Below are 22,454 nucleotides of genomic sequence, written 5' to 3'. Positions count from 1 at the left end.
TGGATGCGCCTTGGATGCGCCTGGATGATGCCGGGACCGCCTTGGATGCGCTTGGATGCGCCTTGGATGCGCCTTGGATGCGCCTCGGATGCGCCTGGACAACGCCAGGACCGCCTCAGGTGCGCCTGGACGACGTCGGGACCGCCTTGGATGCGCTGCGACCGCCTTGGATGCGCCTGGACGATGTCGGGACCACCTTGGACCGCAGCATAAATAAATAACTAAATAAATAAATGATGGTTAAACACAATTGCACAGACATTCTAACATTCAGGAAGGGTAAATTTCATATAAGAGCTCTGACGTCAGGCCTACATTTCATTTTGCCAATGCACACTACTTATGTACTTGACTCATTGGGATACAATGACGGTGTGACGTTTTTAGACCGTTTCTGCAGAGTGTTTTCTAATGCCTCACCACCTTGCAGGAACACGGTCAAGTGGTGGATTTGAGGAAAAGCATCATTAACTTCTGTCGCGTTGCAGGGTTTCTTAGGAGCACATGCATGTGAGCCTTTATGTGCGCCACATTATATTACTGGCATGTCATAAATGTCACAGCATGTTGGCTTATTCTTAGAAGCAGACAATTTATGACCGACTTCTGAGGACACACCTTCACACAGATGAGATGTGGTATGCAAAATTAAATCATGTTTTTCTGCAATGAGTTGATCCAAAAGCAAATCTGTCTCCCCAAAGGACAACATTCTTATACATTGAGTCTACCCAGCTCCCCTTGCACAAAAAGAGCCCAGTTAATGCGTAATATCTTTGTTTCCATGAGTCTGGATGAGAATGTTTGCGAAGGAGCCTGTTGAGGAGCGGATGTCAGGGAGGATGGTAAAATGCTGGGCCATCAGGAGCGTCTTGATATAAAGGCTGACGGGGACAAGTTCTCATTCAGGCAGGAGACGCTCTTCTCATCTTTTAACACGCTTCGGGGACCAACTTATCAAAGTTCAAACAACACGTGAGCATGCAACATTTTATCGTTTACTTCTTTTGTCTTGTCATGATTGCCACAGGAATGTATTTCTTCTAGCGTGTATGAAGCAGTGACTCTCCCACACAAGTGTTCGAGTTGATGAGATCCAATGAGCTTGTTCATCTTTACATTTTCCCAGCACTGAGCGGATTGAGCATGCGTGGAGCTGTTGCTGTCTGCGTGGTACTGGCGTGCCTTGTGGCGTTGCTGGTTGAGAGGACACAAGGACACATCACCTTCTTCAGTCCCAAGGAGATGATGCTGATGAAAGTAAGATGATTGTATTGTATTTGAATAAGTCATTTGAAACTAGTTTGGGAAAACCAGTTCATTAATCAAAATATTTTGTGTTTGGGTGTCTGCTCTCCAGGAGCGCGAGGGGAGAAAGGACATGGAGCCTCGGTCGGAGGACGGCCAGTTTGAGGAAGTTGCCGTCCAACAGCTTCCCCAAGTAGAGCATGGTGGAAATCCAGTGCGTGAACGACAGACGCCGCCATTGTGTTGTGTAATATGAAATGTTAATTCTCTGTGCATGCGTACAGGACAAAACAGTGGACATCACCGTGCGTCTTTCACCCAAACAGCTGGACCATGTCGCTCCTGTGCTCGAGGAGCTCATCCATGAAATGTAGCAACGGTAAGGTACTTCACTGTTTCCAGAACTAAACTCTTTCTTGACCTTTAAGTGACTTCATGAACCAAAGATGACTCTCATGCAAAAACTTCAAAATAATAATAATTGGGTTGTCTCCCATTTTTTGTCTTTAGAGTTGAGTAGTGTGCTGGGGAACAGAAGATAAAAATGCTGTATGAATTCGTCAAAGAATGAATGCTCTTGTATTTTCTTTTAATATATTAGTCAATAAAGGGAAAAAAACTGTTTAACTAAATAGAGCCTATGTTGTATTTTCCACACCAACCTCAGACCTGTTCTGAAATATTGCGCAATAGTAATAGAAAATTGCAATTAATTCTTTTTTTTGTAACAATCGCTACAAGGATCATTTTTATGTAGCTCACTTTCATTTGTAATGCTGCCTTGATTTTATATTGATAAATGTCTTATGGTCCAAGTTTCAAAAACCCTGCTATTATCAATCAGATATTGAAATTCAAACCCTTTACAATATTTAAAGTTTTAAAACAGTATCCAGTATATATAATGCAAAGTTGCATTAAATATAACTGAATGAACCTGAGTGCTCGAAAGCCTGTCCAGTCACTTGAACAACAATACATGAAAGTGGAGCTCCTTTCTGTTATCAGGAGAAGCATTGTTTCACAGCTTGGATGTCAGTCTTTCGCAGATCTCAAAGTCCTTGACTGCCAGGGCTGTGTCTCGGGCTAAAGGGGCGGGGAGGACAAGGGAGCAGTCGCTGTCAAAATACTTTCCACTTATGCCTTCTGCTTCCTCTGAAACGGCGCAGTAAATGACGCTGACTGCCCCCTCCTCTGCCGACTGCGGAGATGGGAAAGAATGGTCAAATAAAATCAAACCAAAAAATCACTTTGAATCACGAAAACTGACATCCAAAGCACTCACCTTGAAAAAGAACTGTCCAATGAGGCTGAAGATAAAACGAATTCTGAAGGGATAGTGCCTCATCATTCCCGTCAGGACGATACCAGGGTGGACTGAATTGGCGGTGACGTCTCCATGAACATGACCCACGCACACATGCATGTGAACAAAATGATCAAATCTAATAAATAGAATTCAAAGTCATGGGAGCCCAACCTGATCCTTGAAGCCTCCGTGCAAACTCATTCGTGCAGATGATATTGTGTAGCTTGGTGTGATTGTAAACCCGATCAAGCTCGTAAGTTACATTCTCCCCGTGAAAATGAGAGAAGTCCACTTCACCCTTTTTGTGGTTGACAGAGCTGACGGTGACAATACGTGCTGGAGCTGAGTGTTTCATCAGGTCTGAAAGAATCAGAAGGGTGAGGGAGGGAGAGGGGGGTGAGTAGCCTGCTTATCACAAATAAACATTTTTTTTCGGTTAGTTAGGGAACATTCAAACCTCAATTGCCACAAGCAGTAATAGACATTCTCTAATCGTACCAACAAGCTGGTTGGTGAGAAGAAATGGCCCCAAATGATTGGTTGCGAAAGAAACATCAAGTCCATCTTTGGTAATCTGCCGGGGTAAACCTATTGGAGGGAATTGAATATACGATTCACAACGTGAACAAAAATAAAGGACCCATAAACTGACACTTCCACATTCTTAAACTTTTTGGGGAGCTGGAAATTTTTAGAATGAATCACAAACATGACATGCTATTTATATTTCACCTGATACTCCAGCATTGTTGACGAGGATGTGAAGGGCGCTTTCTTCCTCCAGAATTCTTTTAGTAAAATCTCTGACAGAGTCCAGAGAAGAAAGGTCCACCGGACGCACATGGACGTCAGGGTTTCCTGTTTTTGCTTGAATTTCTTTCACCGCTGCGGCCCCACGGGACACACTTCGACAAGCCAGAATGACACGGGCACCCCTGCGAGCAAAGTCCATGGCGATGAACTTTCCGATCCCTATGAGCAGCGACAAAAAAAACCAAAAAAAAAACAGTAGCAGTGTAAACATTTAATTTAAATGAAGGTGTTGACAAAAATGCAAAAGTTCTTGCATGCTGATACTATCAAACAACACTCAGAAATTCTTTCACCTGAAAAATATTTCTGCAACCAGTTGAGTGACATCATTTGTTTAGAATAGCTGGAAACAGCAATGTAAAACTTGTCAAGATAAAAAAGTAGACTAGAGTTTAAAGCATTATCAACAAAACTGAGCATGATTTCATTTTGGTCTTTTTTTTTTTTCTTTTTTTAGTTCTAACATCAATTTGAAAACAGAAATGGTGTTTTGAAGTTGTTGATGTATGTATTTACCCAACAGGAGACACAGCTTTACTATGTAAAGCACTTCGAATTGTCTCGTACAGAAAATGTGCTATACAAATAAACTTGCCTTGCCTAACTTTACATTTACGTTATTGTGGCTGAAAAAAAATCACTTTCTTGATCATGACTTTTTTGAATGTCTCATATAAGGGTTTGTATTAATCCCAAAATAATCATATTTGAGCATGTCAACATATCTTGAACTTGTATAACAAATATTGAATTTTGACATGGAATTTTTTTTACAAGATTGCTAACTCTATAGTAGCCATATTGGTGGAATCATGAGAGCCAAGCAGACCTGAATTGGCCCCTGTCACGATCGCCGTCTTCCCTTTGAGCTGCGTGGGACAAGCACGTGGGTCCCAGGGTCCTCTCCGCTGTGAGCGCACCACCATCCACAGCAGCAGCGTAATTACCATCCACAGCAGGTGAGCGATCACATCCAACCAGCTCATTGTATCAGCCAGCGTGGTTGCAGAAGCACAAACGGACGAGTTCTGGTCCTCCGGCTGCTTGTGAGTTTGATGTATGACAATGTGGGCCAGTCCACAGCAAGTAGGCGTGACCACAGAGTTCTCAAGACAAAGCAACCGTATATAGTTACTGATTCATCGAGGCTGTCGTGATTGGTTGCCTAAGATATTGACACCCAAAGTGAGAAGTTTGCAATTTTTTCTAGGTCATTTTCATGTCCGTCACTATCTTTCAGCCGGTCACTGTTGCGTTAGATGCCACCAGTGGAACCTGTTGGGCAACGTTTTTGGTTATTGGTGGCCTGCATGCCGCCCTGCGTACCTCACATGTGTGCAAGATTGCACTTTTATCAACTCAAGTCCAGCAGTATGCGCAGCACGAGATTAGGCTTCAATCGTTTCAAAGCCAGATAACAAACTCGCTAGCTAGGGCCGCAGAAGAAGTGAACCGGCCTTTTCAATGTGGGTCACGCAGCTACACAAATGAGGCTGCATGCTGTGGAGGCAAAATCCTGTTTGCCTCACCTTATGTGATTATCTACTGTTGCAAGGTATAAATTTGCACAGGGGTGGGCTAGACTAGGTGTTGGTATTTTTGCAAACCCAATCAAGCCATTTTAAAATGGGTTGTGGGTGTGAACACACCAGACCCCGCCCCCTCTAAATGAATGGATAATTCTATGAACATTGATTGACATTTTATCTCTTCTTTACCACCACTGTGGTGGCATCCTCCAATAGACACAGCGAAAAACACAAAGTAAAACGTTTGAGCTATCATCAAAGATTCAGTCATTTCAATGTTTCAGCGTAATGCTACATATGTACCGTATTTTCCAGACTATAAGGCGCACCTAAAAACCTAAAATTTTCTCAAAAGCCGACAGTGCGCCTTATAGTCCGGTGCGCCTTATATATGGACCAAATTCCTAATTTTAAACTGGCCCGAAGCATTGTGTCATGAAATCAATCATAAGTGGCCTGCTGAAGACTATGAATCAAAAAGACTATGGATCATTATTTTGTGATTATAAAGTAATTTGTTGCGTCTGAAGTTGAAATAAAAAAAGATAAAATAGAGAATGATTTGATTCGGATTAAAAATCTGACATGATGCATTAATGGTGCGATTTATAGTCCGGTGCGCCTTATATAAGGACAACATTTTAAAATGGGCCATTTATTGAAGGTGCGCCTTATAGTCCGGTGCGCCTTATAGTCCGGAAAATACGGTAGTCCTTGTCCAGTGATGTTAAGCAGATATTTCAAATAACAGTTTCCTCACTGGCCAAGTGCTGACGCAAAGCTATTGGAGGCCGCAGCTGTCTGTATGTCAGCGTGAGCATATCCGGGGGGTGGGAGGGAGAGAGGAAGATTGTGTCACTGCTATAAAGTGTGGACCCAATTGCACTGTGTGATGAAGACAGCAAGAGAGCGAGAGAGGCGCACACAGCTCGCGTGAAATTAGATCAGAGAACAGCGGTGCCTGTTGGGAAGGCGACCATTTGTATTTGTGGACGCATGTGGGCAGCATGTCAGTCCTACAAGTCTGAACTCAGGATTTCTCTGCAGTTAGCTTTATTTTTTCCAACAGTAGTCTTGCAAGACAAAAGAAGCTAAATGAGAGAAATGGTCAAACTACAAGAAGAAGAAATGAAGGACTTTGCACAGTCAGCAGATCAAGGAATCCCTCCGCGAAAAGCACCTCTTGTAACCCGAGCTTTTCGATTAAGGAATAAAATTGTTCGCGTGGGACTTGCTGAAACTCTTTGCACTTATGTAATGATGGTAAGAAGTTGTTTCTTCATTCTTTGTGATAAAATTGACATACTTTGGCAACAAGATAATGAAAAAGGTTTGGACATTGCTTTTATTTCGGCACATCAAGGCAATAATGATGATAATGATTAGCACGCTTATGTTCTTGATTAAAAGCCTCGTGCCTTTTTGTGTTTGGGGGAAGTGAGAGAAGATTCAATCTGGAGAAAGGTCAGGCAGCGGGCCACGTGGAGGGGGTCGCCAGAGTCACATGTTTTGTTTGCTGTTCCAATCGATGCCAAATTTAGAACAGTGAGTTACAATGTGAAGCCCAGAGACAAACATGTGACACATGTAATAAAAGTTAACACAACAGCAACAAGACATGTCCTGAGCTTTGATGTGCACCCCCATCTTGTACTTTGACACTCTGCTTACGTTTTAACTTTAGGGTGCATGATTTGTGCTGGCGGATCTGGACATTTCCTGTTCCCTGAATGAATAGCTCAGTGTAAGCCTTTCCACTCGTTTTAATCTAAACATCCAAGTTGGCGTCAGGGTTAGGGTTAGTTCAGCTTTTTTCTTTTTTTAGCACTAGTTCAAAAGTGAGTCGTCAGTTATTTTGTCTGTCCTTAATCGTCAGTTATTTTGTCTGTCCTTAATCGTCACTCTGAGCAGTCTGATTTCTGTTTCCAGGTGTTTGGCCTTGGTTCAGTGGCGCAGGTCACGATTGGACAAGGAGAATTTGGACATTACATAAGCATCAATCTGGGCTTTGGGCTGGGTGTTGCAATTGGGAGTCATGTAGGAGGGAAAGTTTCAGGTATAAAGGTTGCCTCATCTTCAAGCATAAAAAGATAAACGCTATCTGTGCCATCATGTGCTTTGTTATTCCACCAGGCGCTCATATGAACGCGGCGGTGTCCTTCGCCATGTGTGTCTATGGCCGCCTGCCGTGGAGGATGTTCCCCCTCTATATTTTCTCACAGTTTCTGGGGTCCTTTTTAGCCGCAGCGTCGGTTTATGCTGTGTATTACGGTGAGGACACGCTGAATGAACAAGAGAGATTGGTAACTGAGCGGTTTCTCCTTTCACACGACACAAAGGTACCGATTGCCAATTTGATGTGTTTGCAGAGGCAATACACAACTATTGTGGAGGGAATCTGACTGTAACTGGCGTCAAGGCCACTGCTAGTATCTTTGCCACCTATCCTGCCTATTACCTCTCCTTCTTGGGAGGATTCATTGACCAGGTACAAAATACTGGATTCACACTGGAGACAAATAAAAAATGAGGTCTCGTCATGACTTTGATTGTGTTATTGTCAGGTATTTGGGACAGCTTTGCTACTGCTGTGCCTGTTGGCTTTGTCCGACCAGAAAAACAGACCAGCTGCAGCAGGCGCCGAGCCAACCGTCGTGGGTCTCTTGGTGCTATTAATCGGCATTTCTATGGGCAGTAACAGTGGCTACGCGATCAATCCCACCAGAGACATCGGGCCGAGGATCTTCACGGCCATTGCGGGTTGGGGGGTTCAAGTGTTCTGGTATGGGGGGGGGGGGGGGCTATTGGTATTCGGGCTCTAAGCCAATAATCATCTGTCTTTCTTGATAACAGTCTGAAGAGTTTTGAAAGTGAGGAGACGTGTAATAATTTGCTTGTTGATCTGTGCAGGGCCGGAAATGGTTGGTGGTGGGTGCCAATTGTCGCCCCGATGGTTGGAGGCGTATTGGGTGCGGGAGTCTACAAGGTCTTGGTTGAACTTCATCATCCTCCACACTCAGAAAATTGCAGTGGACCGATAGAAAGAGTAGAGAAGGAGACTGCATCACTGGAAAAACAAAACGCTGACACTGATTTTTGTGTGTGAGAGGTTCCCAACTAATACGATGAGTGGAGCATGTCAAGCCAGGTGCACATGAGTAGCTGACACATTCCAAGATTGCTTTGATTGGACGATCCGCTAATAATGACGCAAACGTGGGACTCGCGTGTCTGTATCTTAGTTACTCGGTTACAATTTGCATCACTTGCTAAGCTGCTTCTTGGAGCTGAAAGAGAAATGGCACTCAGCTAAGGCTTATTATGCAAATGTTCAACATCCAGGAGTAAGACAAGTTGAAACCTAAAATATTTTTCTTGAAGAGTCAGCCGACTTTCATTAATGATGCAAAAGTAGCTGGTCTAACTTTGGAGTAACTGAGTGTGACACTGACTTAAAATCCTACCTCCTTTAAGAGCCTTTAATATTATGCAGAGTAATAGGCATGTATCTATTATTCATTCAGGCAGACAGCAGTCTATGGGCAAAAAGTGAAAAGATAACCTTCATGTTGGAATCACTTGAAAAATAGTTGAGCCCAAAGTTGAGCCAAGAAGTCTTATTGCTTATGCGGCCACACTCCGCGGGCATTACAAAGAGAATAATCATCTACTGTGAAGTTATGGATTTATAAATAGCACCTGTAATATTGAAAATTTGACTGAGGGTTATGGTGTCAAGTGTTGACAATTTGATCAAGGAATAGCAGCTGCATTTTATTAAAGTTTACATTCAAAACAGACTTGTAATTTATGCATAGTTAATTTATTCTATATCTGGCATGGTAGATCATAAGATCAAGCTTTGTATGAATACGCAAAATGAAATTCACTGATTTTAAAGACGGTCATTGCTTGTGACTTTCTTAAATGAAGTTTGATGGACACTCGTGACAGAGCCTCAGTTGTCAAGTACTGTCCGAGAGCTGCTTGAAATATCATCAAACAAATCCGGTTTTATCGCTTCGCTGTGCCCGGTCTTCCACTGCTGCCGGGGCTTTTGCTATTGCTCGCTTGGCTGGACGGTGCGGACGGCTTCTTCTTAGGCGTGGGTACCTTGGCTTTGGCTTTAAAAGCCTTTGTGGGATCAATCTTGTTGACGTGAACGTCTCCGGCAGAAGGAGTGAGGCTGAGCTCACTTCTGAAGGTCAGCGGCTGGTATAGCGATGACCACTGCTGCGGAGGGAACGACGGGTGTTAGAGAGTTAACACACAAAAAATAAATAAATTAAAAAACATTGAGAAACGAAAACAAGCAAGATTTTGATTTTCCAACACAAATCATGTGTCTGTTCATTACTTTGAATGAAACACTGTACTTATCAAAATGGCAAAAAATAAAGTATCTCAATTTACCTGGTGTATTAACTACTTTATTAAAATGTATCGCTGATACAGAGTATTTTCAAAAGAACTCTCTTTACTACCTTGGCTTGCGGACTGGGGCCATAAGGTGTAAAAAAATACTGCCACTCGGGCAGGCCCAGGTGTGTGATCATGAGGCGGTAGTAAGAGGAGAAGGTTGCGGTTAAGAAATGCCAGCTAAGCGAGCGGTCCAGAAACCAAATTTCATTCTGCTGGGCGACCACACCTGGAAAAAGAAAAGAATGTTAAATAAATTGTCAGGGGTCAGATAGATATATTTTTGGACAAAAAAAACCTCCAAGAGCACCTGGGGTGGTGTTTTTGTATACCAAGCACACTTGGCCATTCCCGCCACATGAATCCAACTCAAAGATGCGGCTCCGAGAATCAAAATGTGGAGGAGTGGGAGTATTTTCTGACCCTGTTAAATTACAAAAATAAATTTGCATTATTTCCGGGTGAAGACGATTACAGAATCTGACATATGAGTTTCACCACATTCTGCACTGCCCTCCTCCCAGTCTAGGTCAGCCAATGATGGTGCATTTGGCAGAGAGAAAAATTGTGTTGGCTGGAGAAGAGGCTGCAACCTTCCCACACTGTTAATTGTCATGCATCCTAAGGGAACACATTCATCTGAAGGAGACACAAAAAACATTACAAAATATTACGAGAGGTATTTGAATTGCAATTCAGTGCATGTCAAATCCCGTTTCCCAACATATACTGAGATATGATGCATATTTTCAATTGAAAAAACACCACCAACAAACAAAAGTGTCACAAAACATTATTAACTGTACTGCATACTAAAATAATGATGAGCTCAATTATCTCCAAAATTTGCATACTCAGTGTGAAATCTGGTGCTCTTTTGTTAAACTAAAAGCGATTACTTTTATATGAGTATCACACAATAGGGAATTTGTCATCTAACATTTCTGGCTTTTAATTGTTCTTCCACAATACATCGCCGGCATAGAATCGTTACCTACAGCGCACTTGACAAACTCACATAGCAAATTTGGGAATCTGTTAGAATAATCAAAACAGATTCACTTGCCGTCTAGTTTGACGCTCCAAGTAAGTGTAAAGCCATCTGTTGTCAGATAAAAATCTCGTAGGTCCTCTGGTAGAATGCAATTGTTTTTCTGCGGAGAGGAAACAGATGTTTTTTTTAATAATCTGACATTTGATTGTTGACAATTGCATCTTATGGGTTGGGTTTCCTTCACCTGTTCCCATGAGAGCAGACTCCTTTTTTCTCCAGGCTCCCTCTCTGCAAGGCGCACATCGGCAACACCAGGCATGTTCTCTGGTGCAAAGAGAAATACGATTTAGAATTTATTGTATGGAAGAAGCGTTATAATATATGTTACGGATGTTGCTAGTTCTGACGCCGCATCAAAATACTCACCAAGGATTCGCGTGATGCCCAGTGTCAGTCTTTCAGGCACACATTTGACCGACACTCTTACTTTTGTCTCGTCCATTTTTCTCCCAATAAAAATATTTTTTTTATTAATTTCTAGAAGAGCAACCCCTTCGGGTTTGTCACGGTCACCAAGGTACATCAGCAGCTGGCAACGCTTTTTCTTCTTCGCTGAGAGTTTATGATGTTATACATCGCTGCCACCTTCCGGCGTCACTTAACACTTACAGATGCGCTGTTATTAAAAAAAGACGATAATTGATTGTGTTAAACTATCTCATATTTTGATTAATATAATATATCATCATGACGTCACCTGACCATGCGGTCTGCAGGAAGCGTTTGCGTCAGGACGTCTTGTCGCGGGGGTGCGTGTGAGGGGGGGAGCTTGTGGGGGGCGGGGTCCGTATGTAAGCCAATAGAAAAACGCCTGTTGGAAAACCCGCCAATCAGATCTTCATATTTGGCTAAGAGGCGGAGCTACATTTTCTTAGCAAGGTTTGCTTCCTTGTCACTTGCGGCGGTTGTTTCAACATGGCGGCAGTTGACAAAAGGAATTCAAAATCCGGAATATTTTGGGTCAAGAGTGGTATGCTTATTCATGTATTCATTTGTTTATTTACTTTCCAGTCCGTATGGTTTTATTACTTTTCATTCTTCCAAGATTATATGCACGATCTTTTACAAAACAACAAGTAGTCAAGTATCAAAACAAAAAAGCAAGTAAACAACTCGAGTTACAGTATCGGAGTAAGGTTTTTGCTTGGTTCAAGTGCCTTGCTCAAGAGAAACTTAGCAGTCGCGCGGTCACATTTTGGTCACGGGTTGGGCTGCACGATTATGGTCAAAATTCCAATCAAGATTTCCTTGATCAATATTGTATTCACGATTGTTAAATACAATTACTCATCATGTTAGGAAAAATATTCGTATTTTTATTGCACTACTTTGCAGCTGCAATATAAACTTAAATACAAAATAAAACCTGAATAAATGCATTGTTATTTTAACAAGTTAATGAACAAATTTGCCCAATAAATGTAAACTTTACAAGTGGCCAACTGAATGAAGATGCCATTTATGTTAACGTCACTAACAAGCCCAGATAAACGGTTGTTGATCCGCTGGACACAACTCGCTCTCAAAAATCCACCGAGTGCTGCTAGGAGCGCTCAATTATTTAGGCACTTTAAATAGCACAGATGATCAGCTTCATTTAGTTGTAGTAGTCACAGGCCAAACTCTAACCCTAATAGATTAAATTAGAACCTTACTTTGTTACTTTTAGAGATCTTATAATCCAGAGAAAGAAATAGCTTTTGAACGTTTAGTTTTTTTTATTATTCCATTGTGTGAAACTACTGTTCTTGTAAAAAGTAATTCCACTGTCTCTGTTGACATAGTGGCAGATGAGGTACAATCTCTGGTATTTGTTTCTGGTGAGCCAAAATAAAATACACTTTCTCAGACATTGTCAAACTCACCATGTTTTCTTTCTCCAATCGCAGGAGAAGATGACGTGATCTCTTGTCAGCCAGGCGGCACAAGCACCTCAAGTAAAAAAAATACCAAGATGCAATCCAGGCGCTCCTCTGACTGCAAGATTGACATACCATTAAAGAGGGGTGGCAAAAAACAGAGCTATGTACAAAATGATCAATACAGTTCTGACGTTAAGGAAAATGTCTCAACCTTTGCCAGTGCTTCTCCAACCACTGACAGCACATCACCAGTAAGGTTTTCATCATTTTGTCATATTTGCAAATTAACTGGATGTAAAACTAAAACCTTGTTCCCTAGGTAATATTTGAAAGCATCAGTGCACAGAGCCAAGTCAGTCTGAAAGACCTCTGTCCCGATGACAAACGTCGCATTGCAAACCTGATTGAAGAACTAGCCAGGTAGTTTTCTGATCAAATCCCTCCGAAGAAGCAATTGAAATAAAATCCCTCATGGCTTTTGCTTTCTTGCTTCGCTGGCTCGCTTTTGCCTCCCATTTGATTTTAATATATAATGTATTGTCTTTTTTTCCCCCCCCTCCCTAGAGTGAGTGAGGAGAAGGAAGAATCTGTGAAGCGCCTGAAAGATGAACATGATAATTTCGAAAGCAAGATCCAACAACTCGAGCAACAGAATTTGGTTATAGCACATGAAAGAGAAAGTATCCTTTTAGATATTATTGACAAAATACCAGTGCAGTAGTCTGTGGCTGCAACATTATCTACATTTTGTGTGCAAGTATTTTTCTGTGCTGCGCCTGACTATACAGAACAACGTCCACAGGGGGCACTGTTGTCTTAGCAAAGCCATTGTGCAGCCGATGCAACTCTTGAATTTCTACTAGAGGCAGACAAATGGGGAGATTCATTTCAATTTTTTGACGTCTGCCACAGTTGTCTTTTGTAAGTGCTTGCAGCTTATTTGCCTTTGTGCACAAAATCAATTTCACGGTTGAAACAATGGCCCAAACTCGAAAGCATCTATTAAGTTTGGTATTTACTAAGAAGACTATTGTGTCTCTTTTCAATATGTTTTTGTAACCTTTACTTTGCGCATTGGATGTCAATTCCTCTGCACACAGTGAAAGCCAGAATATTATTTATTCACTAATTTGAGGCTAACAATGTTATTATATTTTATGCTCCCCGCCGTCTTCCTTAAAATTCCACACAGGTTAACGCACAATAATCAGTTGATGTTAAATTGCTGCAAAATATGAAGAGTAATTTACCCTGCTGCTAAATTGTATGATTGGAAATGGAAGTGTGCTAAATTAGGACAGCACGGCTCAATTAAGCTTGCTCGGGCTTGCAGACTTGGCATTTACACCAAAGTTCTAAACTCCATTAAAAGGTATTTGCGAGAGAAAAATGTTAGGTTCCCGGCACCTCGGGGGGGGATAACGTAGTCTTTTAAAGTGTGAGCAAGAGTCATGAACGCACTTCTCGGGGATAAGGTTTTGCCACTTCACAGAAAGGTTAAGGAGACACCAAAGGCAAACACACTGAATGAGAGTCTTGTCAAATCTAATTCCATTACGCCTTAGCTTATCTTATCTAACCAAGGTTCAGGGTTGACGGGGTGTAAGAAATGTTGGGCTATAGTTTAGCTCTAAGCCACCAAGGATGAGAGAGGAAAAAGTAACCTTGATATTTGGGTGTTCAGCTGACATTTCGAATTGAAATGAATTCGTCTCGGAAAGAAGCGACGCTTGCGTACATTAAAAGTAAGTACGCTGTTATGTGCCGAGGTCACCGTGGCGATAGCGCTCGACAAAACACAGCAGGAGACACAACTAGAGAAAAGCCAGAGGCCGTGGAGGGTTGGGAAGCCTTTTACCTCTCTTCCAATCGACTACAAGATGTGACTGCAAAATATTTTATGACTGAATTTGACATACTTCCAAATCTTTTCTAGATTGCTTTTATTGGCTTTCATCTTGGGTATGGACCTCAATAATCGGAATGTTTTCCTTATGAATCGTTTTGCTTATTTATTTTTGTCTGTGTGACTTTGCTGCGACCATTTTCTTTAGGTTCAGTTGTATTTACAAGGTTACGCAAGTTGTCAGCTTCAATTAATTCACCATCATTGCTTCCTTTCCTACACATTTCCAGCTATCAATCTCCGCCCCTTTCTGTCCTCTTCAGGCTCAATCTGTTTGATTCGGTGTGCTAAAGTAGGCTTTAGAACACCCCCCACCCCCCAGTGTGCAAATTTGTTCCTCCTTGAGGTGGATTTCATAATTTCATTCAAGCCTCAGCCTGACAGGGAAGTGAATCATTTTGACAGGCCTCTTCAACCCAAGCCCTTGATTTGGAGTATTTTGGGAGCAAAGGGGGGAGGAGTAAGTCATTGTTGGCAATTTGCAACTATGATGTAAACAACCGGGCTTGCCGAGTACTGTACTTGGCCCTTGGCTGTTGTCCAAGGATGTGGAGAAAGTCTGTTTTTGTAGCATCTGGCACAGAAGTGGAATCTTGTTAGTATTGCTCTCCTTGGATCAGATTGCCCATAGTGCTTGTTGTCCAGGGACCGACCGCTTGTCCCCGTCAGCATATTAGCATGCTTTACCGACAGGATCCTGGTGCACAGCGAGACATTCTTCATTGTGCTTTTTGTAATATAATTATATTTCATTCAAATGTTTTGGCATTTAAACACCCATGCATTTTGCAATCTCGGTGCGCGTGTGGTGGCTGTGTACGCATATTCAGTATCTTCCCAGACACTTCCTTATTCATGCTGCATAAATAGACCTCCTAGCAACGGTTTACATGATGTGATGTCCTTGTGATGTCCTTTCATCGTGCAAGACTTCCATAGACATTATCAGTGCTGGAGGGGAGGGGGGGCTCCATAGTTAGATGGAGCGTTCAATCAATGTGTTTCCTTTCCTCGCTTTTCTCCCAGTTTATGGAAGCTGCTTCATTGCATTTGTCTTGTCTGCTCCTCAATTCAAAGTTGTTTCCCCTTCTCTTTCCTTCCCCTCCCGTTTCATTTCCCCAACCTGATTGAAGTCCTCTAACAACCAAAGTGTTTCCTTATGGAGTACTCTGCCAACTATTTTTTCAATACGACTCCACTTTGAACTTTGATTTCCTCTTAATATCTGGGCTTTTTTTTTTTTTTGAACGGATGCTGAGAAACTCATCAGCTGGGGTAGCAGGGCCACCATCATAAAAATATATGGCCTGGAGGAAACACACTTTATGGTCAGCTTGGGTGGGAGTGTGTGTGTGTGTGTGTGTGTGTGTGTGTGTGTGTGTGTGTGTGCACGACTTGCTTTTATTGTAGCGTTTGTGTGGGGGGAAATTGTGCTCTTGTGCCTCAGTGTGTGTGTGTGTGTCCTAGAAAGTCAGAGTAAGACGCAGGTTGATTATTGAATATGTATGAGTTTGTCTGTGTATCTCCTAGTCATTATCTTTGTATGTGCTGCTGTGGTGCGATGGTGCTACTGTCATTAGTGGGCTCCTGGGGCGCAGCAGTAGTTCCGCTCCAGATTAGTTTCCTTGTATCTGCCAACTCTCTGTCTGGCAGAGAGCCCCTGCCCTGCCCAGCTCAGCGCAGCATGGATCGAACCAGATGGTGAAAATTCTGTGCTCTGACACAAAGTCTGATTTTTCTAGCCCCTTTTTTTTCCTTTTCTCTGTACTTTCCTGGTCAAGCATGTAACTGTTTGCGCAAATAATGGTTTCATATGGGTTGTCTAGTAAATCTAGCCACCGTCTGTCTTAATCCCCCCCAAGTGAATCGTTTCCCTACTAATACGACTGATCTGCATACAGTGACCTTTTAAACGAGGCATTTTTAAAAGCAACGTTGGCACGCCGGTTAAAAAGACCTTTCATGAGAGCATTCTTATTTTTCCTTCAGGAATTTAAAAACCCATGTTAGTTTTTGACCCACAAGTCTCATCCCTCAGTGATGTCTATCCCTTAACCACCGGCGCGCCAGGCCTTCAGCAGCAGTACAGGGAGTGTCAGGAGCTGCTTGGGCTCTACCAACAATACCTGACTCAGCAACAAGTAAAGCTCAACCAGTCCATCGCTGAGCTTAGCCAGGCACAAGCTCACTATAAGGTACGATCCTGTTCGTATATACTCAGTGTGCTGTTAAAGGGTTCATCGAGACGTCATGCAACAGCTCATTTATATTTAAGCGCCAAAATAATGTCCATCAATTGACTGTAGCACCCCCCCCGAAGTCACTTGCGGGCATATGATTACACCACAATAAAACTCTCTCAAGGTCACACTTGAGAAGGGAAGACACTCTTCAGCCTAAGCATCTGGAGATGGAATAGATGACACGGCCAAACCTCATTGTCCCACTGTGGCTCTGAATAATGGCTGTTTGCCTGCTCCCTGACCCCTAGCAAATGAGTCACTCTCTCCCTTCCCTAGTCAACTATAAGACGGGCTTTTCCTCCTTATGTTTATCTCATAATGTGCCTGACCTTGGTTTACCTGCCAGTAATGCTCAGTTGAAAATTGGCCTCTTAATCTTGCCGCCTCTGTCAGGTCTGAACAGGATACGGGAAGCGTAATAGGACACTGCACGCCATTGTAATTATACGCACTGGAAGAAAACGCACTCCAATTACGCATGTGGGGAATATTTTTACCCGCACATCTGCACAAATTGAGTGAATGGTTCATAATTCAACACTGACAAATTTCACTTTCGGCCAGCTCTAAATTATGCTCCATGGGTTATAAAACAGTCTTGCCTATCTTGGCTGGAACACCGCATTCAAGTTTTGGAAGCCTATTTTGCTGGTCAAAAGACATTCATTGGTTTTCTTGTGTGTCCAGGTGCCGAGCAGCGAAGAAGCCATTAACGAAACTACTAGTCAGGCTAATGGATTAATGTTTGATGGCTCATACCTCAGTCTTGCTGCTGGTCAAACACATCAAGCTCAAGTCCACAAGAGAAGTGGCGGAAGGAGAGGAGCCTTGCAAGCTGTCACTATTCCGACACCCGCTTCCTATTTTAGTAAGAACTGTCCAGCTGATGCTGGTGCACAAATCAGTAAGCATCAGATTCAGAGAGGAGAATTTGGTTTGCAGCACTATCAAGACACCCAGCAACATAGAAACGAACATTCCCTTGAGAAAAGCTGTGAGAGCACCTTAGGCCAAAGGTATGGTTGTTCTGAAACTGTTTGTTCACTTCTAAAATGTAGATGTTGTTTAAAGTATAAAATATCTGTTATCAAATTAGTAGTTTTCCATACAGGCCACATGAAGAGAATGACTCAGCTACTGAGAATAAGGAAGCTTTGACCAACCCTTTACATAGTTGTGGGGACTGGGAGGAGAAGAGGCACCAGCTGCTGCTGCAGAAGATGCAGCTGGAGTTGGAGCGAGAGAAGCTGCAGGCACGTCTGGCTGATCAGGAGGAGCGGCTCAGCAGACAGAACCAGCAGCTGTGCCAGTCACGTCTCGACTGGAAAAAGTAGGGTCCAAAAACCTAAAAAGAAAAAAGTTCCTTGTCATAGTCTAGCAGTAAGTTACAAAATGTCCATATAATATTTTCATTTAATACTCACGCATTCCAAAACTGCTTCTTGGGTAAATTGGTGAACATTCCTGCAATCAAAACGAGGATAAGTAGGATTAAAGAAATTGAAGAATGGATTTTTAATCACAATATGCTTAAAGGATACCGGCACTAGGTATCAGTATCGGTCCGATACTGGACGTATTTTAATGGGTGAATCATCTTCATACTGGTATCAATCTGAAAAAAGTATATTGTATAATATAATATTGAACAACAGTATAATGCTCTGTGGCAGAACATCAGTTCCTAATTTCAATTCCTTCTTGCGTTCATATTAGGCTTCAAGAAGCATGTCAATCCAAACTCAGCAGCTCTGTCACTAAGAATGGAACATCACAGCCAGACACCCCTCGTGGCCAAGATTTGCCCTCCAGGTAAAGCAAGTTGTTGAAAAAGCTCCATATGACCATCAAAGTCATTCACAGAATGAAATTGTTGAGGCCTGCTTATGAAAATGGCTACTGATACTGTGTCTGTTGCCTGTCTGTGACAGTGAGAACCATCCAGCGCAACAAAGCTTGCATCACAACTCTTCACAAACTGCTTCTCGGGAAAAAAATGTTCATTTTTGTGGTAAGTTGTTACCCCCCCCTCCAGTTAATCAAAACGCTGTATTGATACTTGTCACAAACCTGACATGCCACATTAGTTTCTTTCACCAATTCATTTGAGGTAGAGCTAATAAACATGCTTCGGGAGAGTATTAGCACAAGTAAAACTTGGAAGGCGACTGAACAAATGTTCCGGCTGTTACATTTTTAAGGGCCAATCAGATCAACAAATAGGAGGCACCGCTGCCAAATAGTCATTCATATAGTGCTAGTTTGACAAGCAGCCAGCCATTTTGTGTCAAAGCCTGTCAGGAAAAGAGTGAGTACCTCCATGTCATCGCAAAGAGCTTTCAGCACTCTTATTTGCTCTTTTGTTAATGAAAACATGTTTGCCAATTCTGATTTAAAAAAAAAAAAAGCTACTGGAACACAAGGTTTAAGACATATCTGAATGTTAGCGTGTACATTTCTTGACAGATGCTACAGCGCAGTCAACAAAGGACACTGCCACATCCCCTGTTGGGTTCCCCGCAAGCCCTGCCGAGCTCATCGTGGAACCCCAGATTCAAAAGACATCTGAAAATCGGTAACCTTTTTACTGGTCGATAATGTAATCCAGAAAAGCCTCGTTATCACATTCTAAACGGGGTTCTGCAGAATTTCTATTATCCGGGGTAAATTATGACACTTAGTTCAGCTAACTTTTCGGCTGCGAGATGCTAAATGAAGCTTTTAGTGGGCTAGCTAGCGCCGGGGCCAGTCTGTCAGGAGACATGCTGCGTTCCATTAGTCTACCTGGCAGGGACCTTGCAGCAGGTGTAATTGAACAGACTTCTGGATGCACACACTGCCCTCCCTCCTTTCTCTGCAACAGTAATGAGACAGAGAAAGCAAGAGGCAGCAATGTGAAAAGCAAGTTTGAAGGGGTGGGGGGTGAGCGCTTGAGCATTGCACAAAAGGAAAATAAAGTACCCTAGCTGCTGTGTAAGATGTTCTTCAAGATAAACAAGGGTACTATAGTGAATACTACTCACCGAAATTCTTCATACAGTTCCAAGGACATCTCGGCCTTTTCGATACTTTCCCGTCCTTCTCGTGCAGCCGGCTGATGACATTCATTGATACTCGAAGCTCAGCGGCCATTGCATGTGCTCCTCTGGCCAAAAGGTGGGATCATTGCCATCATGTTATTGAAAGTTGCAGCATGGCCTCGGGTATTGTGACAGCGCTCTGTGAAAGGAGCAAGTTAATATGTGGATGGAATGATGCAGCTCGCGTGATTTCAAACAATTCAGTTCTACTTTACCTAGCAACAATGACGTGCCCCTTTGGGCCATCTGATCTAAAACCGTTCCATCTTAATGTGCAAATTACCAAACAAAGCTCGGGTTAACATGAAGCGACCTTATTAATCCTTGCTTGAATTCTGTGCCAGTTAGTAATGAGACAGTTCCATCTCATCTCCATCTCGCCTGCCATTACACGCACGCTATTGATTGGTTGGGAAATTGACATGCAGACTCTATGCTTTGGCCACGATTTTTTTTTTCTTTTTTCTACTCTCTTACTGTTTGGACTGCAAATGAATAAGGGCACCGGGGTGAGACGACCATCTTTAATGAAAGAGTGCAGTGAGCGTTAGAAGCGAGGAGGCATGCAAAGGATCATGGACATATTTCAAACTAAATGGGAGGAGCACTGTATAGAGGGCCGCAAAGAAGAAAACAGTTTCTGTGGCATGCCATAGACACGAGTTGCTAGCACATTAGCCTAAAAGTAACGATAATCATTATAAAAAATGATGACGCGGTATTCAAAATACTAAAACTACTTTGACTGAAAGAACATCTGCTCTTGCTGAAAAAAAAAATGCAGGCAACAGTGACAGATTTTATGAAAGTCCCTTGAGCTACGAATCTATTAATATCTGACTGCACCTCAGAGTATAAAGTCACAAAGTTAAAGCCTTCTGAATCGCTACTGGCATTCTTTTCTGCCTTATGCCACCCGCTCTGCCCCACCCTCGCTCCCGTAACACTCTGACCAAACTGTACCCCCCCCACGCCTTGTTATAGATTGTGCCCGCTGTTAATCAATGCATTATTCATTACCAGCATGTCGTTTGTTGATGGATGGCTGTTTGAGAGCTCTGTCCGTTAAATAAATCAACAAATAAAAATGCAAATTCTCACATTTCGCGAGACGGAATCTAGCCAAAGTCCCTCCCCCATGTTCCCGCTCTGTATCCACAAAGCTGCATTTGCTTTCCATCTCTCAATTTCTCTCTCTTGGCCAGTCACGCTCACTTTTGCTCATTCTCTCCTGTGCCTGTTGACAGGCAGGAACCCAAATGAGGAAAATACATTAACTTACTTCAGGTTATGTCACTCAGTTTTTAAAAAAAATAAAAAATCAATCTTTACACTTATCTTCCCTCAGCTAACTTGACCCTGATAAGCTTTCTCTACTGTCACTCAAACATGTTCACACTCGAGTTCATTTTCCAAGAAAAACTTTTACGTTTTTTTGCGTACTTCCTCACAAAGTCAGAAAGTAGCCGTCACAAGTGAGTCGGAGCAGAAATAGAAAAGGCTATAATGACCTTCTTACCTTAAGTGACAATCGTATAGCGGCTTGCACACACAGTATTCATTTTATTTTCTGTTACTTTCTATGCTACTGGTGCATGGAAAAAAACAACAGACAAGTGAAGTGAGGGAACGACATGGTAATTTTGTCTACGGATAAAATGCAAATGAAATGGCAATTTAACAAAAGTTTTTCCTCCTTTCTCTGTGGCCCTGAACTAAATGATCCACAGCGCGGCGTTTGGGGACGGCCCCAACAAGTGCATGCCAAACGCGGTGCTCACCTCAGGGAGCTGCGCGCAGCACTGCATGTGATGCAAATGGTTGCGGCTTTAAACGAGCAGAGAATTATGTTAGCAACTTCACTGGAGCATGCTTTAAAGAATTCATGTTTTGTATTTGGAATGGTTGTCCTTCCACTGTGTATACGTTGAATAATTTATCAAGCCAGACAGACTGAGGGATTGAATCTCTATTAGCCTAATCTTCTTTGTTTTGCTTTATTTATTTCACTGCACATTCCCTCATTTCTATTCCAGGCATCAAGGCGCCAGGTTCTCCGATTTTCCGTCCCTCTCATGCCGACAAGAAACGGTGTACTTCTGTTGGAGCGCACCAGTGGTTTTGGCTTGTTAAAGCCGCTTGTTAGGAATCAGTCCATAATTCAGCAATGTAGTCATTTGCTTTTATATTAATGGGGTTAACACGCAGAAGGTAGTTGGCAATATTTTAGCACACAATTTCTCCATCCAAACTGGCTATTTGGCATTTCTGGTGCTGGTACCCTCAGCTTGCTCACCTTTTTAAATTTGAGTTTGTATTGTTTAGCAGTTTGGCATTGTGTGTGCGTTTCCTGTTGTTAGGACAAGGATGCCGCAGCCAGGAAATGCCCCTGCAGACAAAAATGTACTGTACGTTGAATTGAATAACAGCAACATTCTTTTTTCCACCCCCAGGTTTGACTTCTCTGTGGTTGAGTTAATAGATAACTTTAGTCCCATTGCGGCACATGAGCAATGCAAAGCATCATCTTGGTCATCCCAATGTGGACCAGCTCTTACTGCGCCCAAACCAATCTGCAGAGGTCTGCGTACCCCTGCGGTGCCTCATCGTCTGAATTGCCTGCAGGACTTGGAAGAAAGCCAAATATTGGAGGATATTTTTTTCATTTGCTGACAAGAGGAAGCGATTTTTTTTTTTTTTTAAGTTCGACTTAGTTCTTTTCATTTCAGTTTTATTTTCAATTCATTCAGTATGTTTTTGAGTGAACTCGCGTCATGTCATATTTTAAGTACAAATAAATCATCATTTGTGGGTATATTAGTAATGTACTTTTTTCTTTCTTTCTTGCCTCTGTGGCAATATGGAGCCATTGGCTGCCAAGTAACATTACGAGGAAATGTCAATGACCCAATTTAAAACATGCTAACACACATTGCAAAGTATTATAGGTGGCCAAACAAATAGCACTTCTATTTGAATACTTTAGGCAAC

At 42.4% G+C, this 22,454-nt stretch overlaps 5 protein-coding genes across 11 annotated transcripts; 3 read left to right on the top strand and 2 right to left on the bottom strand.

Moving 5' to 3' along the window:
* The first annotated feature begins 800 nt into the window (after positions 1-800).
* mlnl (motilin-like) lies at positions 801-1,849 on the top strand. Its single transcript, XM_037252035.1, has 6 exons — positions 801-832; positions 914-975; positions 1,130-1,260; positions 1,361-1,462; positions 1,533-1,627; positions 1,759-1,849. Exons 1-5 carry the CDS (start codon positions 801-803, stop codon positions 1,620-1,622), a joined length of 417 nt encoding a protein of 138 aa, XP_037107930.1. The 3' UTR covers positions 1,623-1,627; positions 1,759-1,849.
* zgc:64106 (uncharacterized protein LOC393348 homolog) lies at positions 979-4,457 on the bottom strand. Its single transcript, XM_037252377.1, has 6 exons — positions 4,200-4,457; positions 3,290-3,529; positions 3,056-3,145; positions 2,729-2,917; positions 2,534-2,643; positions 979-2,449 (listed from the first exon to the last, which is right to left on the bottom strand). Exons 1-6 carry the CDS (start codon positions 4,354-4,356, stop codon positions 2,270-2,272), a joined length of 966 nt encoding a protein of 321 aa, XP_037108272.1. The 5' UTR covers positions 4,357-4,457; the 3' UTR covers positions 979-2,269.
* Positions 4,458-5,776: 1,319 nt separating this feature from the next.
* On the top strand, positions 5,777-9,311 carry aqp7 (aquaporin 7). The gene is made up of 6 exons (XM_037253056.1): positions 5,777-6,162; positions 6,829-6,955; positions 7,033-7,170; positions 7,269-7,387; positions 7,464-7,681; positions 7,810-9,311. Exons 1-6 carry the CDS (start codon positions 5,995-5,997, stop codon positions 8,003-8,005), a joined length of 966 nt encoding a protein of 321 aa, XP_037108951.1. The 5' UTR covers positions 5,777-5,994; the 3' UTR covers positions 8,006-9,311.
* tpgs2 (tubulin polyglutamylase complex subunit 2) lies at positions 8,707-11,081 on the bottom strand. 3 transcript variants are annotated; one of them, XM_037253060.1, is made up of 7 exons: positions 10,739-11,081; positions 10,557-10,636; positions 10,385-10,472; positions 9,817-9,957; positions 9,629-9,742; positions 9,384-9,547; positions 8,707-9,129 (listed from the first exon to the last, which is right to left on the bottom strand). In XM_037253060.1, the coding sequence occupies exons 1-7, from the start codon at positions 10,893-10,895 to the stop codon at positions 8,914-8,916; spliced, it is 960 nt and encodes a 319-aa protein (XP_037108955.1). In that variant the 5' UTR covers positions 10,896-11,081; the 3' UTR covers positions 8,707-8,913. The 3 variants fall into 3 exon arrangements, with proteins under 3 accessions (XP_037108955.1, XP_037108953.1, XP_037108954.1); XM_037253058.1 differs by having other exon boundaries at positions 8,707-9,132; positions 10,739-11,077; XM_037253059.1 differs by having other exon boundaries at positions 8,707-9,132; positions 9,820-9,957; positions 10,739-11,074.
* Positions 11,082-11,252: 171 nt separating this feature from the next.
* kiaa1328 (KIAA1328 ortholog) lies at positions 11,253-22,283 on the top strand. 5 transcript variants are annotated; one of them, XM_037253049.1, is made up of 11 exons: positions 11,253-11,342; positions 12,262-12,485; positions 12,554-12,654; positions 12,799-12,914; positions 16,211-16,335; positions 17,071-17,399; positions 17,558-17,713; positions 18,100-18,195; positions 18,315-18,394; positions 18,850-18,958; positions 21,917-22,283. In XM_037253049.1, the coding sequence occupies exons 1-11, from the start codon at positions 11,288-11,290 to the stop codon at positions 22,134-22,136; spliced, it is 1,611 nt and encodes a 536-aa protein (XP_037108944.1). In that variant the 5' UTR covers positions 11,253-11,287; the 3' UTR covers positions 22,137-22,283. The 5 variants fall into 5 exon arrangements, with proteins under 5 accessions (XP_037108944.1, XP_037108943.1, XP_037108942.1 ...); XM_037253048.1 differs by having other exon boundaries at positions 17,495-17,713; XM_037253047.1 differs by having other exon boundaries at positions 17,483-17,713.
* The last annotated feature ends 171 nt before the right edge of the window (positions 22,284-22,454 follow it).

This window comes from Syngnathus acus, chromosome 5 (assembly GCF_901709675.1).
Source record: "Syngnathus acus chromosome 5, fSynAcu1.2, whole genome shotgun sequence".
NCBI classification, from domain to species: domain Eukaryota; kingdom Metazoa; phylum Chordata; class Actinopteri; order Syngnathiformes; family Syngnathidae; genus Syngnathus; species Syngnathus acus.
The sequence above is the reverse complement of the archived record's forward strand: the minus strand, read 5'-3'. Positions and strand labels throughout refer to the sequence as shown.